Source organism: Protobothrops mucrosquamatus, unplaced genomic scaffold, assembly GCF_001527695.2.
Source record: "Protobothrops mucrosquamatus isolate PMUCROS unplaced genomic scaffold, P.Mucros_1.0 scaffold1243, whole genome shotgun sequence".
NCBI classification, from domain to species: Eukaryota; Metazoa; Chordata; class Lepidosauria; order Squamata; family Viperidae; genus Protobothrops; species Protobothrops mucrosquamatus.
Window position 1 is genome coordinate 160,103 of NW_015387450.1, and position 21,940 is coordinate 182,042.

The following is a 21,940-nucleotide window of genomic DNA, read 5'->3' on the forward strand; positions in this document are numbered from 1 at the left end:
CGGGAGGAGACGAGGCTGGGGCAACGGCACGTGTGCCCACAGAGAGGGCTCCGAATGCTGCCTTTGGCACCCGTGCCATAGGTTCGCCATAGGTTCGCCACCACTGTCATAGGTCATCTAATCTCCTAACTCTGCTCAATATTCTGGAGCACTTTCGGGTCTTCAGTGCTTTGTGAAAAGCTGGCAGGGCCAGCCAATCTCATATTATCTTGGGGTATGCCTGAGGACAGGTATTGTGACAGAAAAGCCCTCTTCCTAGATCCATTCTTTACCTGAGGAGACTTAGAAGATGTCCCTCTTATTGGACCTGGTGAGACAACCAAAGAGAAGCAATCTTAACAGACAATCTGGCCCCATGCTAGAAAGAGCTTTATAGATGATCACTAACACCTTGAATTCCTTTGGAAGTACACTAGGACTTAGGGAATTAATGCCTGGCTTTTTTTCTGAGCTTTGGACCAAGGAGTTTAGTGAGTCCTTTTTTCAGGGTATTGTGGATATGAATATACTATATATATATTGCCCCAGTCACAAAGTGTCTCTCTGTGTGTACAGGGGTAGGAGGGGTTGATGACGTTTTATTGTTAATTGTAGTTGTTCAACTTACAGAAATACATCAAGAACCTTCTTGCTGTCAGTACTAATGTATTTCTTGATCACTATTATTCTAGTATATTCGTAAAATGTTTACATTATATAAAGCATTTCTGTATTTGATGTTATAGTTTTTTTTGTTCTTTTGATGCATATATGTAAGTACCTTTGAATAACATTAGAAGCATGGGTATTAAATCTTAAACGTATATTAGTACAGTTGAGAATTTTGTTTAATAATTTGCAAATAATACTTTGCATTTTAAATAATTTAATTTTAAGTAGTCATACTGCACCTCTTTAGTGAGGCTAAGGTTTTTATGGGACATAGAAAGTATAGAAAGTACAACATCAATAGGACACATGCAAGTATTTTCTTAATCATTACGTATTGTTGTTTTTATCATTCAAACAGATTTGATTGAAGGAAAGTTGGTAGGAATCCTTGATATTTTGGATGAAGAAAATCGTCTTCCGCAGCCAAGTGATCAACATTTTGCTTCTGTGGTGCATCAGAAACAAAAAGAACATTTCAGGCTATCAGTAGGTTTATTTTTTGAATTTAGATTGGTTCATCTCCAGATAAATCAGCTTATATAATCAGTTGTTTGCCTAAGATTGGCTTGCTTCCTTATTGCATTCTATCACCTTCCCTTTAATTCAGATGCATACATTTCTGGGGACTGCATGGCTACCTTGTGAACCCAGAAAAAGATCATGCTTTGAAGGGTCCTACATCTTTATGTCTAAAAATGTTGTCATTGAATACTACCTGCAAAATCTACTATGGATTAGGTGAAGCTATATATATATTTTAAAATGAGGTAGATGTGATCCTTTAGGCAGGAAGTAGAAATTGTGATGGCAATAGAATCATAGAACAGAACAGAACAGAATAGAGCTAAAAGGGACCTTGGAGGTCTTCTAGTCCAGCACCCTGCTCAAGCAGGAGAACCTATTCCATCTCAGGTAAATGACTGTCTAGCCTCTTCTTAAAAATCTCCAGTGATGGAGTGCCCACGATTTCTGGAGGCAAGCTGTTCCACTGGTTAATTGTCCTCACTGTCAGGAAGTTTCTCCTTAATTCCAGGTTGCTTCTCTCTTTCATCAGTTTCCAACCATTGTTTCTTGCCCTGCCCTCTGGTGCTTTGGACAATAACGTGACCCCCTCTTCTTTGTGGCAGCCCCTTCAAATACTGGAACACTGCTATCATGTCTCCCCTATTTCTTCTTTTCTTTAGACTAGCCAAACCCAAGTCCTGCAGCCGTTCTTTGTATGTTTTAGTCTCCAGGCCTTTGATCATCTTAGTTGCTCTTCTCTGATTTTTTTCCAAACTCTCAACATCTTTTTTGTGATAGGGTGACCAAAACTGGCTGCAGTATTCCCGGTGTGGTCTTACTAGGTTTTTATAAAGTGGTACTAATACTTCGCGTGATCTTGATTCTATGCCTCTGTTTATATAACCCAGGATTGTATTAGCTTTTTTGGCTGCTGCTGCACACTGTCACATCCAAATATGGTGCTCTGTAGGGTTGCCTTCAAAAGGCTCACCAGAAGTTATAGGTGGTCTAAAATGTGTGTGTAAACTGCTGACTTGGATAGATTGCAGTACGGTTGATCTTGAACTAATTCCAGTGACTTATTTCTAAATTCAGGGATCAGGTTACTAGAAAATCTGTCTTCTTGCACATGATCGGATCTGTTTGTTAAGACATACTTTAAAAGCTCTTAAGATTCCTTTGTCTTTTTCTGTATTTTTCTGTATTTAAACTAGTGTGATTTAACAATATTAACTGAGAGCCAATTGCGACCCTTTTAACCAGTATATTGCCACTGGATGATCTTGCTGCTGGATTTTCTTCACAATTTTGTGATTTTTTTAAAAAAAATATTATTTGTCTCATTTTTATTTGTTGCGAATTCTGGCAGCATTATTTTTAACGTCTGGATATATCTTAAATTATATTTCTTTTGCACTTCAGATACCCAGGAAATCTAAATTGGCTGTTCATCGAAATATTCGTGATGATGAGGGATTTATCGTCAGACATTTTGCAGGAGCAGTTTGCTATGAGACGGTAAATTAATGCTGTTGCTCTTTTTTAATTATTTTTTTTAAAGAAATGTGTTAATCAGTCTTGTTATTTTTATGGATATTCTGTAAATATTTATTTTAATATAAGTTAAGTTCTCCCTTTGCAATGAGCATTTGGTATTATAGAGCAGTTACTGTCCATAAAATATGTACTATTGTACTGAAGGACAATCAGGAGATCCCTCTGGAAATTAATTCCCAAATAAATAGGTCACTTAAAAGCATCCATTTTTAAGGGAACTCATACTTGCTTTCTCAAGGCAAAAGGAAAATGAACAGTGTGAGTCTTGAAGCCTTCCACAAATGCACAACCATCACTGTAGAGTGTCATGGTTCCGACAGATTAAACTCTTCAAAGAACTTCGAGGCATTGTTTACCTTAAAGAATCTTTATTCGAATAGCATAGCATTGGCACGTACATAGTCGAAGCCAAAATCTGAATTCCCCTCTCCTGAACACATAGTATCAAAGGACAATTCCCTCCTCTAATTAACAGTCATAAATCACATTCTCCAATTAGTTTGAAATGCAGACTTTCCCTCCAGTTCTCCAACCCGCCATTTCTTATCACCTCTTATTTCAAACAACCTTGAATCACACACTACTACGATATTGTTTTGTCTAACTAATTCCCATACACATTCTCCCCCCCCCCCAGTATCATCTAATTCTAACTCTAAGAGTAACACACAAATTAAGGAAAATGGCTGCATCTCCATATATTGTCAAAGCAAGAACATCCAATGTTAGCAGCGTTCACATCTAGCTCCTGTTTCTTACATTTTTCAGTCTCTGCTCAGGACCAGAGAGATGACCTAAGAACCATCCTTTCTCCAAGTGATAATAGTAAAGGTAGTTCTCGACTTACGGCCGTTTGTTTAGTGACTGTTTGAAATTACAACAGCACTGAAAAAAAACGATCGTTTTTCAAACATACGACTGTTGCAGCATCCCCGTGATCAAAATTTGGAAACTTGGCAACTAGCAAGTATTTGTGATAGTTGCAGTATCCGGGGGTCACGAGATCACCTTTTGTGACCTGACGAGCAAAGTCAATGGGGAAGGCAGATTCACTTAACAGCCACGTTACTAACTTAACAACTCCAGTGAATCACTGAACAAATCTGGCAAGAATGGTCGTAAAGTGGGGCAAAAACCATTTAGCAACTATCTTACTTAACAACAGAAATTTTGGGCTCTGTTATGGTCGTAAGTCGAAGACTACCTGTATGTGTGAGAGTGGTAGCAAATAGTTGTTTCTTTGGTTTATTATAATAATTCATCAGAAAATATAAACTATTTAACCAGGGTTTTCATTATCAAACGAATAAATTTGCTCATCGTGAGCAATGCCATTTCAATGTATAGTTGTTTTAGAAAAAGTAACATTTTGGAGAAAAATACTTGAAAATATTGTAGGAGTAGAACTAAATTAATCTATTGTAGTCAAAAAAATAAAAAAGAGTCAAGCATCCCCTTTGGAAAAGTAACAAATTTTATTGTAAGGCTTAAGCTTTTCTGAGTGGCAGCTCACTTCATCAGATGTAGGGATTGGCTGACAGATGTAGAGCTTAAACTGGTGACACAGAGGAAAAAAAAAAGAAAAGCAAGACAGTTTATATCTGAGACAAATTACAAGTGTCTCACTAATTAACAATTGTATTAAAATCCCATAGGGTTTGTTCAGGCCTTCTGAGATATTGATGCTTAGGAGTCTTCCATGGAGTGATAGTATTGATGTTTATTTGTCCCAAAACTGCTATTTGAAAATAGAACTGGTCTATTCTTGCACGCTTGTAAAAAAACACACACAAACAAACTGCAGAGGTTTTATAGCATTGCTTTTAGAGAGAAGGGGTTGTTGCCAATCTCTTTCATATGTGCTTGTTTTAATTCCTATATATGATCTAGAGGTAGCTTGGATCTGTATGCTCTCCTGAATGACTTAAATGCTTCTGATTTTCCTCAGACCCAGTTTGTGGAGAAAAACAACGATGCTTTGCATATGTCTCTGGAGTCCCTTATATGTGAATCCAAAGATAAATTTATCCGACAACTTTTTGAGTCCAACACTAACAACAATAAGGATACTAAGCAAAAAGCAGGAAAACTAAGTTTTATCAGCGTGGGCAACAAATTCAAGGTATGGTAGTTTTATAAGACTGCCCTTAATAGCCCTATAAAAGCAATCCACACACGATAGTGGATTCAGATTCATTCCAGTATCCTTTGTAGCATCTACTGGAGACCTTTCCCTTATAGTAGGAAATGTTAATGCTGTAACAGGTTTTCTACAGACTCTACAGATTTGGGAAGCCTTGGGCTTTTTGGGAACATTCCAGCTGTACTTAGACTATTTTGCCAGATCAATTTGTAAAGTCCTAGAATGATAGTTTCCCAAACAGTTATTTCATGTGCCTATCTGGGAGTTGAAGTCCACGAGTCATAAAAGAGCCAAGGTTGCCTACCCCTGAACTAGACAGACAAGCAAAACACCAACCTATCTACATATACTTAAGAATTAAGATAATACAGTAATTAAATTAAGAATACAGCAATGCTCTTAATTTTTATGCCACAGAAATCATTATCCACCATGTTGTAAAAGCAAAATTTGCCAACATTATATCTAACATAGAATTCTTATCAACTAAAACAAAAACTTCATAAACATCTTCTGTCTAATCATCAGTTGCTGCTAAGGAAAGAAAACCTAAAGGTGCTTTTCTTCAAAAGGCAAGTGGACTTTCTTGTTTTTTTCTTTTGACAAGGTTTCGCTTCTCATCCAGAATTGAAGAAGCTTCTTGGATGAGAGGCAAAACATTTTCAAAGGAAAAAAAAAACAAGAAAGTCCAGTTGCCTTTTGAGAAAAAGCACCTTTGGGACACCCATGACCTGGATAAATTGAGAATCTCCATAGACATTTAAGGAAGGAAAAGTTAGTTTGCACCATAAATCTGAATTAAATTCAGAGTGTACCTGAGTGATTGGTTCAGCCCACCTGTACCATGTGTGCATAAGCAGCGCTGTAGGAATTTTAGCAGACAATGAGCAGGCTGTTAGCACATGCCTTGTACCTCTTAGGAGGTTGCTATGACTATGCTGCATGTTTCAGGAGAAATGAGCAATCCTCGAGGACTCTGTTAATAAATACCTCAGCAGTGGAATCACACAAATGACAGGGGCTGTGGAGAACAGTTGTTTTGCCAAAGCCAAATGGAATATGTTCAGTTCAAAAGCTTTTCTCTCCGCTATACTGTTACACTGTGTGGCCCTGATTAACTTGCAGGGGATGTTCCATTTAAATAGTGAATGCTATCTGTGAAAGCGAAACATGACCAATTGTTCTAATGCAGTGAAGAGGAAAAAGACAAAACACTCTGCTTTTAAGGGCACCGGGAATTTGATTTTCTTTCTTTTTCTTAACTAACTAAAGAGTCTGATACTTTTCCAGTTTTTGTTCCTTTGTTATGAGCTGTAAATCTGGCTTCTGACTGCCTTCTGTTCTTGATATGTTAAGCCAATGCTTCCCAAACATTTTTCTTCAGTACCCAAAACTGCTTATCAGAAAGTCTTTTTTTCCAATTTAGGTAAAACACTTCAAGTCACTTTAAATGTCCCTGTTGTGATTGGGTAATGGGTTTGTGTGTCATTACCTGAAGAAAAACCACTTTGACTCAATTCTGGATAATTTGCCCAGGTTCGGAAGCACTGTGTTTTTTCTCTTTCCTTTTTCAATCAAACAATGTTTATGTTATGTGGTCCTTAATGCTCTCCGAGGTTGATTATTTTCTTGCAGTTGTTTCATTACCCAGTTGGGTAACATCATCAGTGCACTGATAATATTACCTAGTTGGGTAATGCAATGTCTACAAGGAAACAACCAGCTTTGGAGAGAACCACAGACCCTACAGTTAAATCCTGAGCTACAAGTATTCTCTTCTATTAAATTTTAGGTTAGTTGGTCTTTACAGCTCAAGATGGCTGGGACAGAACTATGCAGAGATTGAGAGAAAAAACAGGCAGAAGCCAAGCAAAGGTTGAAGGGAAATTGGTCACTCTGTGGATTCCTTAATATTAATAAGATAGAAATTTATTTTTCAGCCGGCTGATTCTGCTTGGTGAGAATGAGAAAACATTTCTGATCTATAGCTATTGCTATATTTCCTGCATAAATCCAGGGCAGTTAGGAGAAGGAAGCAATTCATAACTTTTTCATTACTGCACTCCTCCCATCTCCTTAATTTTCTTACCTGGCACTTCTATCCCTAGGTGGGGAATGAGAGCTATCAGACTAGCATAATGTAATATAACACAATGAAATGTAATATAAAACATTTAAAACAGAGGCCATTGGTTTACATCAAATAATGCATTCCTGCTGGTTATTCCACCTGCCCTTTGAGAGAGAGGTAAATTGGTTCATTCCTTCCTTTTGTATGAGTGATTTTGATTTTTGTTGTAGGCATTGTTCCTCAATTTTGTTCAGTCTGTTGGTATTTTTTGTTAAAGTTTTCATTTAATTATTGGGTGGTTTTAGTCCTATTTTGAGGCAGCAGGATTGTAAGCCACCAGACTCTGTATTTGAAGTGGCATTTTAACCTAATGAAACGAAACTAATTAATTAATTAACCCAACATAACAACCTGTCAGAGGAGCCAGTTCAGGATCATTTACTAACTTGAGACAGAATATCTGTTTCTGAGGTGAATGGATAGGGTTTCAACACAAGCTCAAAATAAGCAAACAAATAATGCTCTTCAGTTACATACAAAGATTGTAACCAACGAGTACTATGACAACAGCTCTAGTTTCCAAAAGCAGGAGAAAAATATTTTAAGTGTACTGACTTTAAAAGTTTAATGAGAGAGGTTGCTATATGATATCGCTGCTTTTCTTCTATAAGCAGTGTACCCTCTTCTTGATTCTTTACACGCAGCTGTCATTTTGGTTGATTTATTTTTGTAGCAGTGACATTGCACAATGTATTAAGATGAGTTATGTACAATTAAAATAAATATCCCCTCCTAATATTTTCATAAGTGATAAGGAGGGACAGAGGTGTAACGGATGGAGTTGTATTTTGTCCCAGGAACCAAAAGATTCTTATATGCAGAATCTGGTGAAGTCTAGAAAAGTAGGATGCTGCTATGGAACTTTTCCTGGACTCTACAGTTTTTGCCTGTTGATGGGGAACTGAATATTGAATTTATTTATTTAGACAATTTATATGGCTGCCCACTCACTTTCAGTGGCGCTGGGCAGCTTACAAAAAATAAAAACACAAGATACAAGAATAAACCCCTCTCCCAGTAACAGCAATCAATCAAATGATGTACTTGATAGGCTCCATCCCACTCTGGATTCTCTAGGCCCAATGGCAAAACCAGGTCTTCAGGGCCTTGCGAAAGGGTGTCAAGGTGGGAGTCATCTCCATGGGGATGATATTCCAAAGGGAGGGAGCCATCACGGAGAAGACCCTTCTTCTGTGGTCCAACAGATGTACCTCCTTTGGAGAAGAGCCCACCACATTCCCTGTCTCCCCACTCTGGTGGGTTGGGTGGATATAAGGAATGTATTCTTATGATACTGGTAGTTTATTCTGCATGTAAAAAAAACCTAACCGTTATTTATTACATTAACCATCTGATTTTTCATCACTGGCCCAGCAGTAAACAGGTGTATATATTAAAAATTGATATAAAAACTGTTATTCGAAGTAAACCAGTGTACCAAAATTGTCATTTTATAAATCAACAACTGGTAGCCCAGAGTCTCCTGTCTCAGTTCTCATCAAATGCTTGGCAGAAGATATTCCAGCAAGGCAGCTTATGTCAGATATCAACCTAACAAGATTTACCAATAGAAGAGAGCATTTGTAACTCAGGATTGAACTTTGGGGTCCTGGTGCTCCCCGAGCTTGATTGTAAACAACAGCCTAATCAAGGAACTACCAAGCACACTCACTCCCAGGGCAAGCCACTTGTACGTAAACAGAGAGTAAATCCCATTCCCTTTTAGTGCTGATGATATTACCTGGTTAGGTAATGAAACATCTGCAAAAAAACAATCAAGTTCAGAAAAGACCAAGAATCCTACACTAAAAAGATATATTTTGTGTTTTTATGATCTTTGCTTGAAGGCAGACCCCAACTGAGCTTCATCTGCTCTATATAATAGCAGAATACGTTTATTGAGTAAAAAGCTTTCCCAAAACTATTGTGAATAAGGTAGCTATCAATGGAAAGGATTGGCCAGGTGTTGAGTTGTATGGCGTTTATTAGCCATACAGTCTGGATGTAATAGGAGTTATATTTCAGGATATCTGAAAGGTATTTCATTGGGAAAGTTGCATGTGATGTTCTGCTGTCAGGGCACAGCTTTGTCTTCTGCCTAAGGGCATTTTTTCACAGGTGGCTTTGCCATCTTTTGACAACTTGACTTTGGAATTCATATTTCCCTCCTGTCTTTCGCTCCCAGACATTCCCTTTACCTCTTGATGTGCCAAGATGTAAACTTCTTTGTGGTTAGAGGTGTTCAACCAAGAATTAGAAGTGCAGTAATTGACATAGTTGAGGCTGGTCAGGCCCAACATATGACTTTGCCTTTACACTCCATTCCAGCAACAGATTATATTACGCAAAGAGCCAGTGCTGGGAGATGCAGGTTGATAATGAAATGTCCTCTCCCCTGTGCTTTGTTTGTGCTTGTCTAGTTTGACACAGATGCTTTTCTTTTACAGACTCAGCTAAACCTACTTCTGGAAAAGCTTCGTAGCACTGTAAGTAAATAGTCATGGAAAATTAGTGCCTTCTGTTACAAGGTCTCATCTATTTTTATATTTTTGCACTAGATCTGTTAATAAAATAAACCCTAGATTTATTGTACTAATGCGGTGATGGAGATCTGTTAAAGCCAGGACATCAGTTAAATTTGAACAGAATTGTATACATGAGCATTTTGCATATTTGACATTTTTTTATGCACGGAGCAGATGGGAACTGTCACAACCGGTATATTTAGCTTTAAGAGTAACCTTGGCTAAACTCATGTATTATGGGAATCTTTTATTATTTTACAGGTATAGTCATGTAGTCAGTTCATCAGTGATTCTGCATTACACCAAAGAATAAGGGGAACATGCTTGCAGAAAACTGTCCAACATTTAAAAAAAAAAAAGAGCTAGAGCAGTGGTTCTCAACCTTTTTAATGCCGCGACCCCAACCGGTCGTAAGTCGAGGACTAAACCGGTCGTAAGTCGAGGACTAAACCGGTCGTAAGTCGAGGGCTAAACCGGTCGTAAGTCGAGGACTACCCAACCAGTCGTAAGTCGAGGACTTTCCCTGCCCGGGAGCACCACGCATGCGTGGTTCCGCCCCCTGCGCCGGCCGAGGCATAGCTGGCAAGCGGCAGAGATGGAGCAGGCTGACCACCAGCTGGCCCAGCTCAAGGGAGGTAAGGCACCCACTGGAAAAGGCGGAAAAAAATGGCGGACAAAAAAAAATGGCAGACAAAAAAATGGCGGACAGCCTTGCTTGGCGACCCCCATGAAATGGTCGATCGACCCCAAATGGGGTCCCGACCCACAGGTTGAGAACCACTGAGCTAGAGAGAGTTTGAAGTACTTTGGGGTCAGTAGTTTTCCTGTAGTCCTTAACATAAACATCTCAAAACAAATTTATTTATTTAGAGAATTTATATGTATAAATTGTAAGCAGGTAAATGTTAGATGAACAATTTAAAAACTTGCAGATGGGACATATAACCCATCAACTCCTTTTTACAATCCCCTCTGAGCCTTCACAATGGACCAGAACAATAAATTCAGCCCTTTTTGTATGTTTCTAATGATTTAAGAAATAGAATAGAATAGAATAGAATAGAATAGAATAGAATAGAATAGAATAGAATAGGAGCTGGAAGGGACCTTGGAGGTCTTCTAGTCAGCCCCCTTCTCAAGCAGGAGAACGTATACCATCTCAGACAAGTGACTGTCTAGCCTCTTTTTAAAAATCTCCAGTGATGGAGCGCCCACGATTTCTGGGGGCAAGCTATTCCACTGGTTAATTGTCCTCACTGTCAGGAAGTTTCTCTGTTTGATCAGTTTCCAACCATTGTTTCTTGTCCTGCCCTCTGGTGCTTTGGACAATAACGTGACCCCCTCTTCTTTGTGGCAGCCCCTTCAAATACTGGAACACTGCTATCATGTCTCCCCTATTTCCTCTTTTCTTTAGACTAGCCAAACCCAAGTCCTGCAGCCGTTCTTCGTATGTTTTAGTCTCCAGGCCTTTGATCATCTTAGTTGCTCTTCTCTGATTTTTTTCCAAACTCTCAACATCTTTTTTGTGATAGGGTGACCAAAACCGGCTGCAGTATTCCAGGTGTGCTCTTACTAGGGTTTTATAAAGCGGTACTAATACCTCGCGTGATCTTGATTGAGTGCATTTTATTTTGTGGTCCTGCTCATTTTTGGAATGCTGCGCTTCATATGCCACACTAAGCCTTGTATAGGCCTCAATCCAACAGAATTTACATGCTGCTCAACTGGAGGAAGTTCTTGCTAGGCTGTGGTCCTCGATGAAATGTGCAGGATAGCAAAAAAATGATGCAGAAGAGCACTCTAGCCAGTCCTGTGCATTTTGCTTCCAGTTCCAGAGGTTAAACGTCAATCAGCCATGGTTCTGAATTCATTGTAGCCAGTTTATGCTGGCTGAGGAATTCTGGGAGTTGAAGTCCAGAGGTCATAAAAGTGCCATAGTTGCCCACCCTGGGTTTAGAGCTCTAAGTATAAACATTTTCCTCTCTTTCCTCCTTTTGTCTCCCTTTTAAATAGCTTTGAATAGATAATTGCAATTAACTCCTCTTATCCCTCCAAATGAAGTTGATTCTTTCATGCATTTCTCCACATTTAAACAAAAAAAAAATAGTTAAGCATGAACTGAGCTCCTAATCTCTCCACCATGGGCACTATAGTGGCTTTAACAATACTCCCAGCCCTCTTTTCCAAACCTCCGTGGCCTGATGACGATCACCTCAGAAGAACAGCCATCTTCTTTCCTGTCAGCATTTGTACACTGCTACAACCATAGGACACCTGATTTTCCAAAGGCTCTTGATTCCTTTGTGTAGAGGTCAGGCAACTGAGAAGTTACGTGTTTCTGCTAGGTATTAAGCTTGGTATGACATGAATGGTCTTATGGAAAGACAATCTCTGTGCATAAGCTTGCATACAATATTTATAGAGGTTTAAAAACAAGGGCAGAGTTAAATATTTCAACATATTTATTGCATCTGAGTTTATTAAAAAAGATGGGGAGATTTAATAAAAATATTTTAAGGAAAAAGTATCTAACTGGTGAGATTAGATAGGAATATTGTGGGATGAGTTGGCTCTAACATCCTTTTCAAGTATTCTTAATCATGATTATGCTAATCTTCTGCCTTTACAATAGGGGTCAAGCTTTATTCGCTGCATTAAACCAAATCTAAGGATGACCAGTCACCAATTTGAAGGTGTTCAAATCCTCTCTCAGCTTCAGTGTTCAGGTAATTTAGTGTATCTTCTGAAGATGATACTTTAGATCTCTAATAATATGCAAATTAGGATTCTGGCAAAACCAAATTACAGTGCTTTGTATAAGAGTTTTTCAGTCAGAAAAAAACGAGTGACCTTTTCACTGCTCTATTGCTGTAGTGAAATTATTCTGCAAAATAACCATCTGTAGATAGTACTGTTAAAATATTTTTTTAAAATAAACTAAAAAGTGGTATTCTATGAACTTAAAATGAGAATTTATTTAATAATATGTGAAAGCCACCCTGAAGATCAAAACCCACCCTACAACCCAAAGGAAACTGAACATTCTATTTTTCTGAAGATATAAGAACAGTGCAGCATCCATCTTTCCATCATCATTGAACTGTTGCCTTCCCCACCACTGCAAAAACTGGATTCAGCTGTAATGATTGCACTTTGGACACTATATTATCAATCTACCATTCAATAGTATCAATATATTAGCTATTTCTAAACTATTGTGGTAGAATGTTCTTAGTAAAGTTCAGATGTTCATTTCATCCCTCTCCTTCCACAAAATAAAAATAAAATAATTGTACTTTGTAGATGAGAATACATTATAAACACAATACATTATGTTTATAATGTATTATAAATACATTTCTTATTTCTGAACCACTCATTTCTTTCAAAGAGGAAGTGATGACTTCCCATGTATTTATTTATTTCCCTACCATCACATGTAATTGGGTGACAATTCTTGGAAGGTTCTTCAGGATTGCAGTCGACATTTTGGGGGTTCCTATTGGCTCTGGGACACTCGATAGTGTACCTCCCAGTGTTGTACTATTCCTATAGTGCATTATAGCCATAGTACAACTTAAGCAATTAGTAGGAGGTGATCTCTATCTAGTCTAGTCTAGTCTATCTGTCTCATCCTTTTCTTCCCAGCTGGGAGATCTGGAAGATGTTCAGGTGTCCTTGTTGACATAACAGGACTAGATGACATTAATATAGAATTTAAAGATGGTTAAGACCTAATTAACTAACAAAAGTAACAATTTCACAGAGCTAATTTTGAAATTTAATGATTATAATTGTCCTGAAATAAGCCTTATTTCAAGTTAAACTGTTTGTTTTCATTAGCTGCTGTCCTAGTATTTCTATTAATTTCTTTACAATTTTTGCATCCCGGAGGCTTCAAGCATCTGTTCAACTTGGCAAATATTCCTATTGCTTGTCATGTCAAGTTACAGTATGTTTAAAGTTTAATTTAGCAAATCAGAAATCCTTAACATCTTCACTTAATTAGTGTTTTGTTGACTCAATTTTTGGCTGATAATCTGAAGACTGAGCAATACTGTACTGTAGGAAAGGAGACGAGGAAAGTAATGAAGTTCTTTCCCTCTCTCTTAATCATGAATTATATTATTTTTAGTATATAATTTTTATTAAGGGTTTTAATTACAATAATAAAAACTAAAATAAATTTAGAGAAAGAGAATGGAAATAAAAAATGTAAGAAAAGAGAAAGAAAAAGAAAAAGAAAAGAGACTAAAGAAAAAGAAAAGAAATATAAATGTGAATCAAACCTTCGTCACAATAAGAATAAACAAATGTAATAATTCTTCACCCCCGTAAGGTTAAACAGATATCTCTTCATCCCATATCCCATTCCTTATTATAAATCCATAAAACATCAACTTTTCAATCCTGATGTCGGCCAAAAGTCAGCCATAAAAGGTTGCCAGAACATTGCAAAAAAATATCTATGAATTACATTATTCTTCATCTAGTTTTTATTTTTTTTCTGGTTTAGAAGTGAAAACAAAATTTTATTTATTTGTTTGTCTGCCTTTTACTCCACCGATTTTTGGCTAAACCAGTTGAAAGAGATTAGGGCTAATCAGTGGTGGGATTCAGATACATGAACAACCGGTTCTCTGTGTGGATGCCGCTTCCGGAAGTCCATTCTGGGCCTGGGCAACAAAAAATTAGCTACCGGTTCTGCTGAAGTGGTGCAAACCGGCTGAATCCCACCGCTGGGGCTAATATTTGGAAACGTCAACAGAGACTCACTCAAACACTCAAACTCAGCTCATTTTCCACCTTCAACCACAATGACTTTATAAGGGCTTATGCTTCTTGTTTCAGCTAATTTTTTATGTTTACACCAGTCTCAAAATATAAAGACTAACAATCATGTCATCTTAATTTAGTGGCGATTCTTTTGTTGCCTATCTTTTACTCTAGGCATGGTGTCTGTTTTGGACTTGATGCAAGGTGGTTTCCCATCACGAGCCTCATTCCATGAACTTTATAACATGTATAAAAAATATATGCCTTCAAAACTGACCCGTCTGGATCCGAGACTCTTCTGCAAGGTATTTATATTCAGAATGCAAGGTATTTATATTCAGAATGCAACCTTTTCACGGTGGGTTGATATTCATTGATATTTTCGTTTCTTCAGAGGATTTGTAAAACTGTCTTTCTTTTCTTTCAGGCTCTCTTCAAAGCCCTTGGCTTAAATGAACTAGATTATAAATTTGGATTAACCAAAGTGTTCTTTAGACCTGGCAAGGTAAGTAGTGTTGATATCTCTGAAGTTTAAATGAGCACAAATTGATTTTTTAAAATTAATTTCTCTTCAACTTGCCTGCAAAATAATTGAGATAAAGGATAGCATTACCTTTTTTGAAAGTAATCTGATCACTGCTAGCATCTGAATTGACATGGCCATCTCTATGTTTAATGTATGGGTAGAAAATATTTTGTTTATAGCTCTACTTGTGCTAAGAGTGGTATTCCTGTGCTCAGTGTGGTGGTTAACCTCCCTATAATCATTTACTAAGACTATATTCCCTAAAAGGCAGATAAATAAGACTTTTTTATTGCTTCAGTTCTGTTCTTTAACTTCATCCCTAGCTTGAAGCTGAGACTCTCTATATTACTATCAGAATAGGTAGTCACAATTTGTACTGGGTGACAAATATATAAAAATAAGCATATTCCAGATGTTATAAAGAATCATGACTAGGGTTCAGAACCTCATGGCAACCACTGGGGTCTCTCTACACATTGTCATGACTGCAACATTCTGTTTACAACAGAACTCTCCATCTGTCAACATTCTTGTTGGTTATCTTAAATGGCATTTCCTCCCCACCCTGTGTTCAGTTTGCAGAATTTGATCAAATAATGAAGTCTGATCCAGATCATCTTGCTGACTTAATTAAACGTGTGAACCACTGGCTTATCTGCAGCCGTTGGAAGAAGGTCCAGTGGTGTTCTTTATCAGTTATCAAATGTAGGTATTCAAAATTACCTTGTGAGATGGGGTGATAGGGAGAGAATCACCCACTGAGCCGTGGTGGCGCAGTGGCTAGAATGCGGTATTGCAGGCTAATTCTGTCAACTGCAGCAGTTCGACTCTCATTGGCTCAAGGTTGACTCAGCCTTCCACCCTTCCAGTAAAACGAAGACCCAGGTTGTTGTGGGCAATATGCTGACTCTGTAAACCACTTAGAGAGGGCTGTAAAGCATTGTGAAGCGGTATATAAGTCTAAGTGCTATTGCTATCATGTGAGCAGAATTTTAAAAACTACCCACTGTGTCTTTTTAAGTTTACTTGGAAGACTAGAATATTTTCTTTTCATAAAGAAATGGCTGAAATGTTGTGTGATTGTCAAAAATTACAACAATTTAGGAATATTAATCTTGATTTTGTGCTTATTTGTGCAATAATGCTGAAAGTTGTGTCCTTTTCTGAAATCCCACAAGACACCTGAGAGAACGCCAAAGTCTTGCAAGATTTTGTGATCTTGCAAGATCTTGTGAGAGTTTGTCAATTTAATTTTTTAAAAATCCTGTGGGTTTACAGGCACACTATAGGAGTCTACGCAGTACAGTAGACACTGTACTAATATTGTCCACATGCTTTGTTTAAGGGATTATTGTCAAAATTGTGAAAATGCTACTAATCAATCAAGTCAAATATTAAAATGGAAAAGTTTCTTAACTCTTCAGTTCCAGTTACGTTTTATACAAAAAGTATTGAGAATTGAAGCACGAGTCTCACTGACCCAAGAATTGTTAGCAACCCTTGCATCTTAATCACATATAAAAGAAGGAAATAGTATCCATTAGTATAAAATCTAACTCTCTGTCTCTGCTTGTTTGTCTGTCTGTCTGTGTATCTGTCAGTGTGTGTATGTGTCTGTCTGTCTGTCTGTCTGTCTNCCCCTCCCTCCCCTCTCTCTCTGAGATAGGTGGGTTCTATATTTAGACATTTGTTGATAAAGTTTCCCTTACTTTTTTTCCTCCTTTTAATTTCAGTGAAAAACAAAATCAAGTACAGAGCTAGTGCCTGTATTAAAATACAAAAGACAATTCGTATGTGGCTATGCAAGAGAAAGCATCAACCACGGTAAGAAGAAGACATATATAAATATGTGCAATGTCCTGCTTGCTAGTAAATCTCATGAGGTGCTGAATAGTAAAATCTAATGGGAAGGATTTCCAGGCACTCATATACCTGGACTAATAATATAGCATTAGTGCAATCGCAGTTTGTAGAAACTGGTAACAAAGGATCAGCTCTTAAATTACCTGGGCAGGATATTGCCATATCTTCTCCTTCAAAGCTTCTATTTAGAAATAATACAGACAGTTAAATCTTCTCATTTTTGCTGTTAGCGTTTCTTTATCTACCAGTGGCAAGTCTCTCTGGGCCACAAAGAGGAGAACCACAACATTCCTATCCTTGCTTACATGGCAAGCTAGTTTTGCACATTCATATAGGTATGGCATACCCCAGATGTATGCCAAAGCAACTTGGAAGTGCATCAGTTGCCATACAGAGGTTAGCAGTGCTATCCACATTCAGATAGAAGAGTTGGAAGGAGAGGGGAGAAGAGGAGAGACAACATGACCTAATTGTTCTGAAAGAATCATCTGAACATATCTATTGCACTCACTAACCAGAAACTGGAGTTTCACTGAATTTGAAAAAATAAGCCCAAGTATTATTGACACTTCAGTTGTGTTGTCCCTCACACTGACCCTCCTAGGTTTTCAGTACTAGAGGAGTTTAATCTCCAGGCCCTAAAGTTGGAATCCTTCATCACAATCTTGGACCTATCCCAGCAGAACATGTAATCATTTGTGCAGAACATATTTTTAAATGTATCTATTTTTATGTTTGTGGGAGTTCCCAAAGCTACTAGTCCATATTTTTTGTTCCAAATTTTAATTGCAACCCAGATCAAATGGATAATACAAAGCCCATTGTAATCCCACTATTATGACTTCATTCAGAAGTAAACTGAAGGCACAGAGTTTGAAAAATAGCTGTCTGTTTTCTTATTTATCATATTTAAAATGTTAACATTCCTTTCACAGCATAGATGGTTTAATAAAGCTTCGCACACTGAAAAAGAGACTAGATAAATTCAATGAAGTAGTAACTGCTCTAAAAGAGGGGAAGGCAGAAATGAGCAAGCAGGTCAAGGACCTTGAGATGTCCATTGATGCTCTGATGGCCAAGATCAAGGTAGGAGGACACTTTATGCTATAGAAAAAATAACTTTGTATCAGGATCTGCCAGAGGTCTTTGATTCCAGTATGCACGACCAAAAGGGAGACCATGGAAATATCTTTATCAGTTGGAGACCAATATCTATAAGGTACCAGACTGACTTCCAGCTATAACATTTCAAATCCTAATTGTTTTACTTTCTTTGGCTATTTTGGCAATCCAAAACTTTTAGCGTTGACAGAATTGGAATATGACATCATATTTTTTTTTTTAAAAGCATATTACCACATGTTCATATAATTCAATCAATTTTCTATCACTTGGTTTTTTCCCCCATGGGTTAGGTGAAAATGCAGAGATTTTCCTCACATATAAGACTTTAAAACTTTATTCAATCATTTTCTAGCATCTCAAATTTTGACACACATTGCTTTGCATACTTTCAAAAGCATGCATCTTCTACCAAAAAGGCAAATGACTTACTTTTTTTTAAAGGGACATTTTTCAAGGGCTGACCACAAGTCCCATTTTATCCCTTTGCAATTTGATGGTATAGACTTAGCACTTTTTAATAAGAAACAGAAGATGTAGAGTTAGGATTACAAGTCTTGTGCTGTGTTCAGCATTCATGAATAACAATCTGCACTATACCAGGGGGGCTGCTTGTGGTTTGAAGTATAAGGTTTATCCAATCAAAATAGGTGGGCAAAGCTTAGGAAAATCTAACACATCCATTTTGCAGCTTTGATGGATGGACATAGTTCCCGTATTCTTGCTGTGGTGCATTTTCTTTCTGCCTTGCTTTTTTAAAACCTACCTGAGATGTGCAAATTATTGTGATTGTTTTTATGATTTCTTTTACAGGCCACTGTAATGCCTAGACAACAGATTCAGAAGGAATATGATGCCCTAGTTAAAAGCTCTGAGAAACTTTTGAGTGCCCTTCAGAAAAAGAAGCAGCAAGAGGAGGAAGCCGAAAGATTGAGACGCATCCAGGAAGAAATGGAGAAAGAAAGGAGAAGGCATGAGGAAGAGGAGCAACGTCGGAAGAAGGAAGAGGAAGAAAGGCGACTGTGAGTATGAAATAATCTAGATGGAGAGTGATAGAAGCAAAGGCAAATGTCAAGCACCAGGGAAATTAGGAGATTCAGGCAGTTCAAATGAGTATAAAGATTTATTGCAAGCTTAAGCTCTTTACAAGAATCTGAGCAACTAGCAGTCAAGGGAAATGAGTGGGAGATAAGAGAGTCATTCAAGGTGGGCTGGACTTAGATCTCTTGCGGCCATGCAGGGACTCGTGACTTATGATGCGTTTGACTCCTCCCTCAGGCTCAGTCTGGTCATCTCCAACATCAACTTTTTAAACAAATGCCATATTTTGGAAGTGACTGCTGTTTTCAAGCAGAAAGTGAATGAAAGGGTTTTAATGTTTGTCTGTATCTAATGGGCTTTCAATTTTTCCCACTTAGGAAATATGAGATTGAAGCAAAGAGAAAACTGGAAGAAGAAGAAAGGAAAAAAAGAGAGGATGAAGAAAGAAGAATTCAGGTGAGGCTGGATAGAAATTTATTGTGCTGCATTTTCCATACCTTGATCCACAGATATAATGGGCTGTGCACATGTATGGGATGTGATGACTGGGGCTTCTTCTGATTCCCAGGGGGTCTTCAAACCATCCTACTATGACCATGTTGCATTCTCACCACAACCTTTTGGATGATCCAACTAGACATACTGCCACCAACTTACTCCAGAAAAATCTTCTCTGCTGCTGATTTGTGAGGGAGTGGAAAGCGGCAATAGCAACAGCAATACCACTTAGACTTATATACCACTTCATAGTGCTTTACAGCCCTCTCTAAGGGCTGTACAGAGTCAGCATATTGCCCTCAACAATCTGGGCCCTCATTTTACTAACCTTAGAAGGATGGAAGGCTGAGTCAACCTTTAGCTCAGTGTTTCTCAACCTTGACAATTTTAAGGCATGTGGACTTCAACTCCCAGAATTCCACAGCCAGCAATGCTGGCTGTGGAATTTTGGGAGTTGAAGTCCACATGCCTTAAAATTGTCAAGGTTGAGAAACACTGCTTTAGCTGGTCAGGATCGAACTCCTGGTAATGGGCAGAGTCAGCCTCCATTATTGCATTCTAACCAATGTGCCACCATGGCAATCCCTTCATATTATATGTTATTGATTATGAATTACAAAATCTAAATGGGAATGGTCAGAATTCAATGCCTTTTGTGTATACTTAATGATTAATACATACAGTGCCAACAATTGAAGAACTGAACCTAATTTTCTGTTTGTTTCTTGTCCAGGGAGTTTTGTCAGTTATGTCAGTCTTGTATGCCTTAGTATAGAAATCTGTAAAACATGCTTTGCCAAGCCTGGGCAATAACTTTTTAGTAGACTTCCTTCCAGTCTCAGTAGCAAAGCAGATGTTCCTTTCTGTAGAGTTTTCTCCCAGGCCAGATTTAGTCAGCTTTTCTTTTGATGAATGCTACACTGAGTAATCTAAAACAGAGATCTGCATAAGAAAACATCCATAGCAAAAAGAAAGATTACATAGTAATATCATGATCAGAATAAATTATGGTGCCAGCTCATCATTCTAGGAAGACTGCTAGGATAACTTCATGTATTTGCTCTTGGAAAAAGGAAGTTCAAGTGAAATTTTCAGACTGTATCAGCATAAGTGTTTTGGCACACCATTGCTTGAGTCTTAAGCTGTCAGTTTTATAATTTCCATAAGATGTACAAAGTTCATACTTTAGAAGCGGGAGCCTGCAGAACACTACAATATTCTCTACAATTTTACCACTTAAGCCAATTAAATATATCATCTTAGGATGAATCTGTCTTTTAATACAATAAAAAAACAATTTCCTTATGCTGCCATTCTGAAACTAACCTCAAAGTATATTTTGAGGCCAAGTGCCTGAGATGGCCTTGAGGTAATGCCACAATCAGCATAATCATATTTCTTAGGCATGTGTTGACAGTGTAGGATAATTTTAAAGTAGAGAATGGATAGGTGTGTGCCCAGTGAGATTATCAAAGTTGTGTTAGGATCACCCCTTTGCCCAATGGCAGCACCTGATTGGTTCAGCTGCCTACTGCTTAGAAGCTATTCCTGTTATGGCGTCAGAAGTATTGGTTAGTCTGCCAGATGATACTTTTACAGTCCAGTCAACAGTAACAAAAAGGAAGTTGCTGTTCTGGCCACTCTTGCCAACTATAAAAGCGGATAGGATGATCAGAAAGGGAATTGGCTACAGGAGAATTAGCCCAACAGATTCTGTTGTCCAAGCTCCCTTCAGATCTCATGGTGCTTATTCCTTGATTCATTATGTAGATATATGTTCTGGGAGTATATCATGCATTTTTATCAATATGATAATCAGAAGCTATCAGAATAACAGAGCTGGAAGGGATCTTGGAAGTCTTGTAGTCCAATTCCCTGCTCAAGTGGGTGGCCCTATACCAGTGGTTCTCAACCTTTTTAATGCCGCGACCCCAACCGGTCGTAAGTCGAGGACTAAACCGGTCGTAAGTCGAGGACTAAACCGGTCGTAAGTCGAGGACTAAACCGGTCGTAAGTCGAGGACTACCCAACCGGTCGTAGGTCGAGGACTTTCCCTGCCCGGGAGCGCCACGCATGTGTGGTTCCGCCCCCTGCGCCGGCCGAGGCGTAGCTGGCAAGCAGCAGAGACGGAGCAGGCCGACCACCAGCTGGTCCAGCCCAAGGGAGGTAAGGCACCCGCTGGAAAAGGGGGGGAAAAATGGCGGACAAAAAAAATGGCGGACAGCCTTGCTTGGCGACCCCCATGAAATGGTCGATCGACCCCAAATGGGGTCCCGACCCACAGGTTGAGAACCACTGCCCTATACCATTCCAGACAAATGACTGTCTAGTCTCTGATAAATGATAAATTCACAAGCACTTTAATTTTTTTAAAACAAAGACTTTATTTTGGTTTTCAGTATGCAGTTCTAATTCATTCCTGCATTAAGATTTTGCTTCTATTTACTAAACCTTAGTCTCCTATATATATTAGCCCCTCCTAATATAAAGGGCTTCCAATCTCTGAACTAACTTACTTCCTTCCTTCCTTCCTTCCTTCCTTCCTTCCTTCCTTCCTTCCTTCCTTCCTTCCTTCCTTCCTTCCTTCCTCCCCTCCTCCCTCC

At 38.3% G+C, this 21,940-nt stretch overlaps 1 protein-coding gene across 4 annotated transcripts in view; it reads left to right on the forward strand.

Annotated features, from left to right (window-relative positions):
• MYO6 (myosin VI) overlaps positions 1 to 21,940 on the forward strand; it is a 71,006-nt gene that overhangs the window by 36,744 nt on the left and 12,322 nt on the right. For all 4 annotated transcript variants that reach the window (XM_015821070.1, XM_015821071.1, XM_015821072.1 and 1 more), the window contains exons 15-26: positions 1,010 to 1,137; positions 2,578 to 2,673; positions 4,661 to 4,834; positions 9,434 to 9,472; positions 12,144 to 12,237; positions 14,462 to 14,592; positions 14,715 to 14,792; positions 15,389 to 15,518; positions 16,547 to 16,637; positions 17,612 to 17,762; positions 18,612 to 18,820; positions 19,217 to 19,295. In XM_015821070.1, the coding sequence (XP_015676556.1) occupies positions 1,010 to 1,137; positions 2,578 to 2,673; positions 4,661 to 4,834; positions 9,434 to 9,472; positions 12,144 to 12,237; positions 14,462 to 14,592; positions 14,715 to 14,792; positions 15,389 to 15,518; positions 16,547 to 16,637; positions 17,612 to 17,762; positions 18,612 to 18,820; positions 19,217 to 19,295 (1,400 nt within the window). The remainder of the gene's footprint in view (positions 1 to 1,009; positions 1,138 to 2,577; positions 2,674 to 4,660; positions 4,835 to 9,433; positions 9,473 to 12,143; positions 12,238 to 14,461; positions 14,593 to 14,714; positions 14,793 to 15,388; positions 15,519 to 16,546; positions 16,638 to 17,611; positions 17,763 to 18,611; positions 18,821 to 19,216; positions 19,296 to 21,940) is intronic.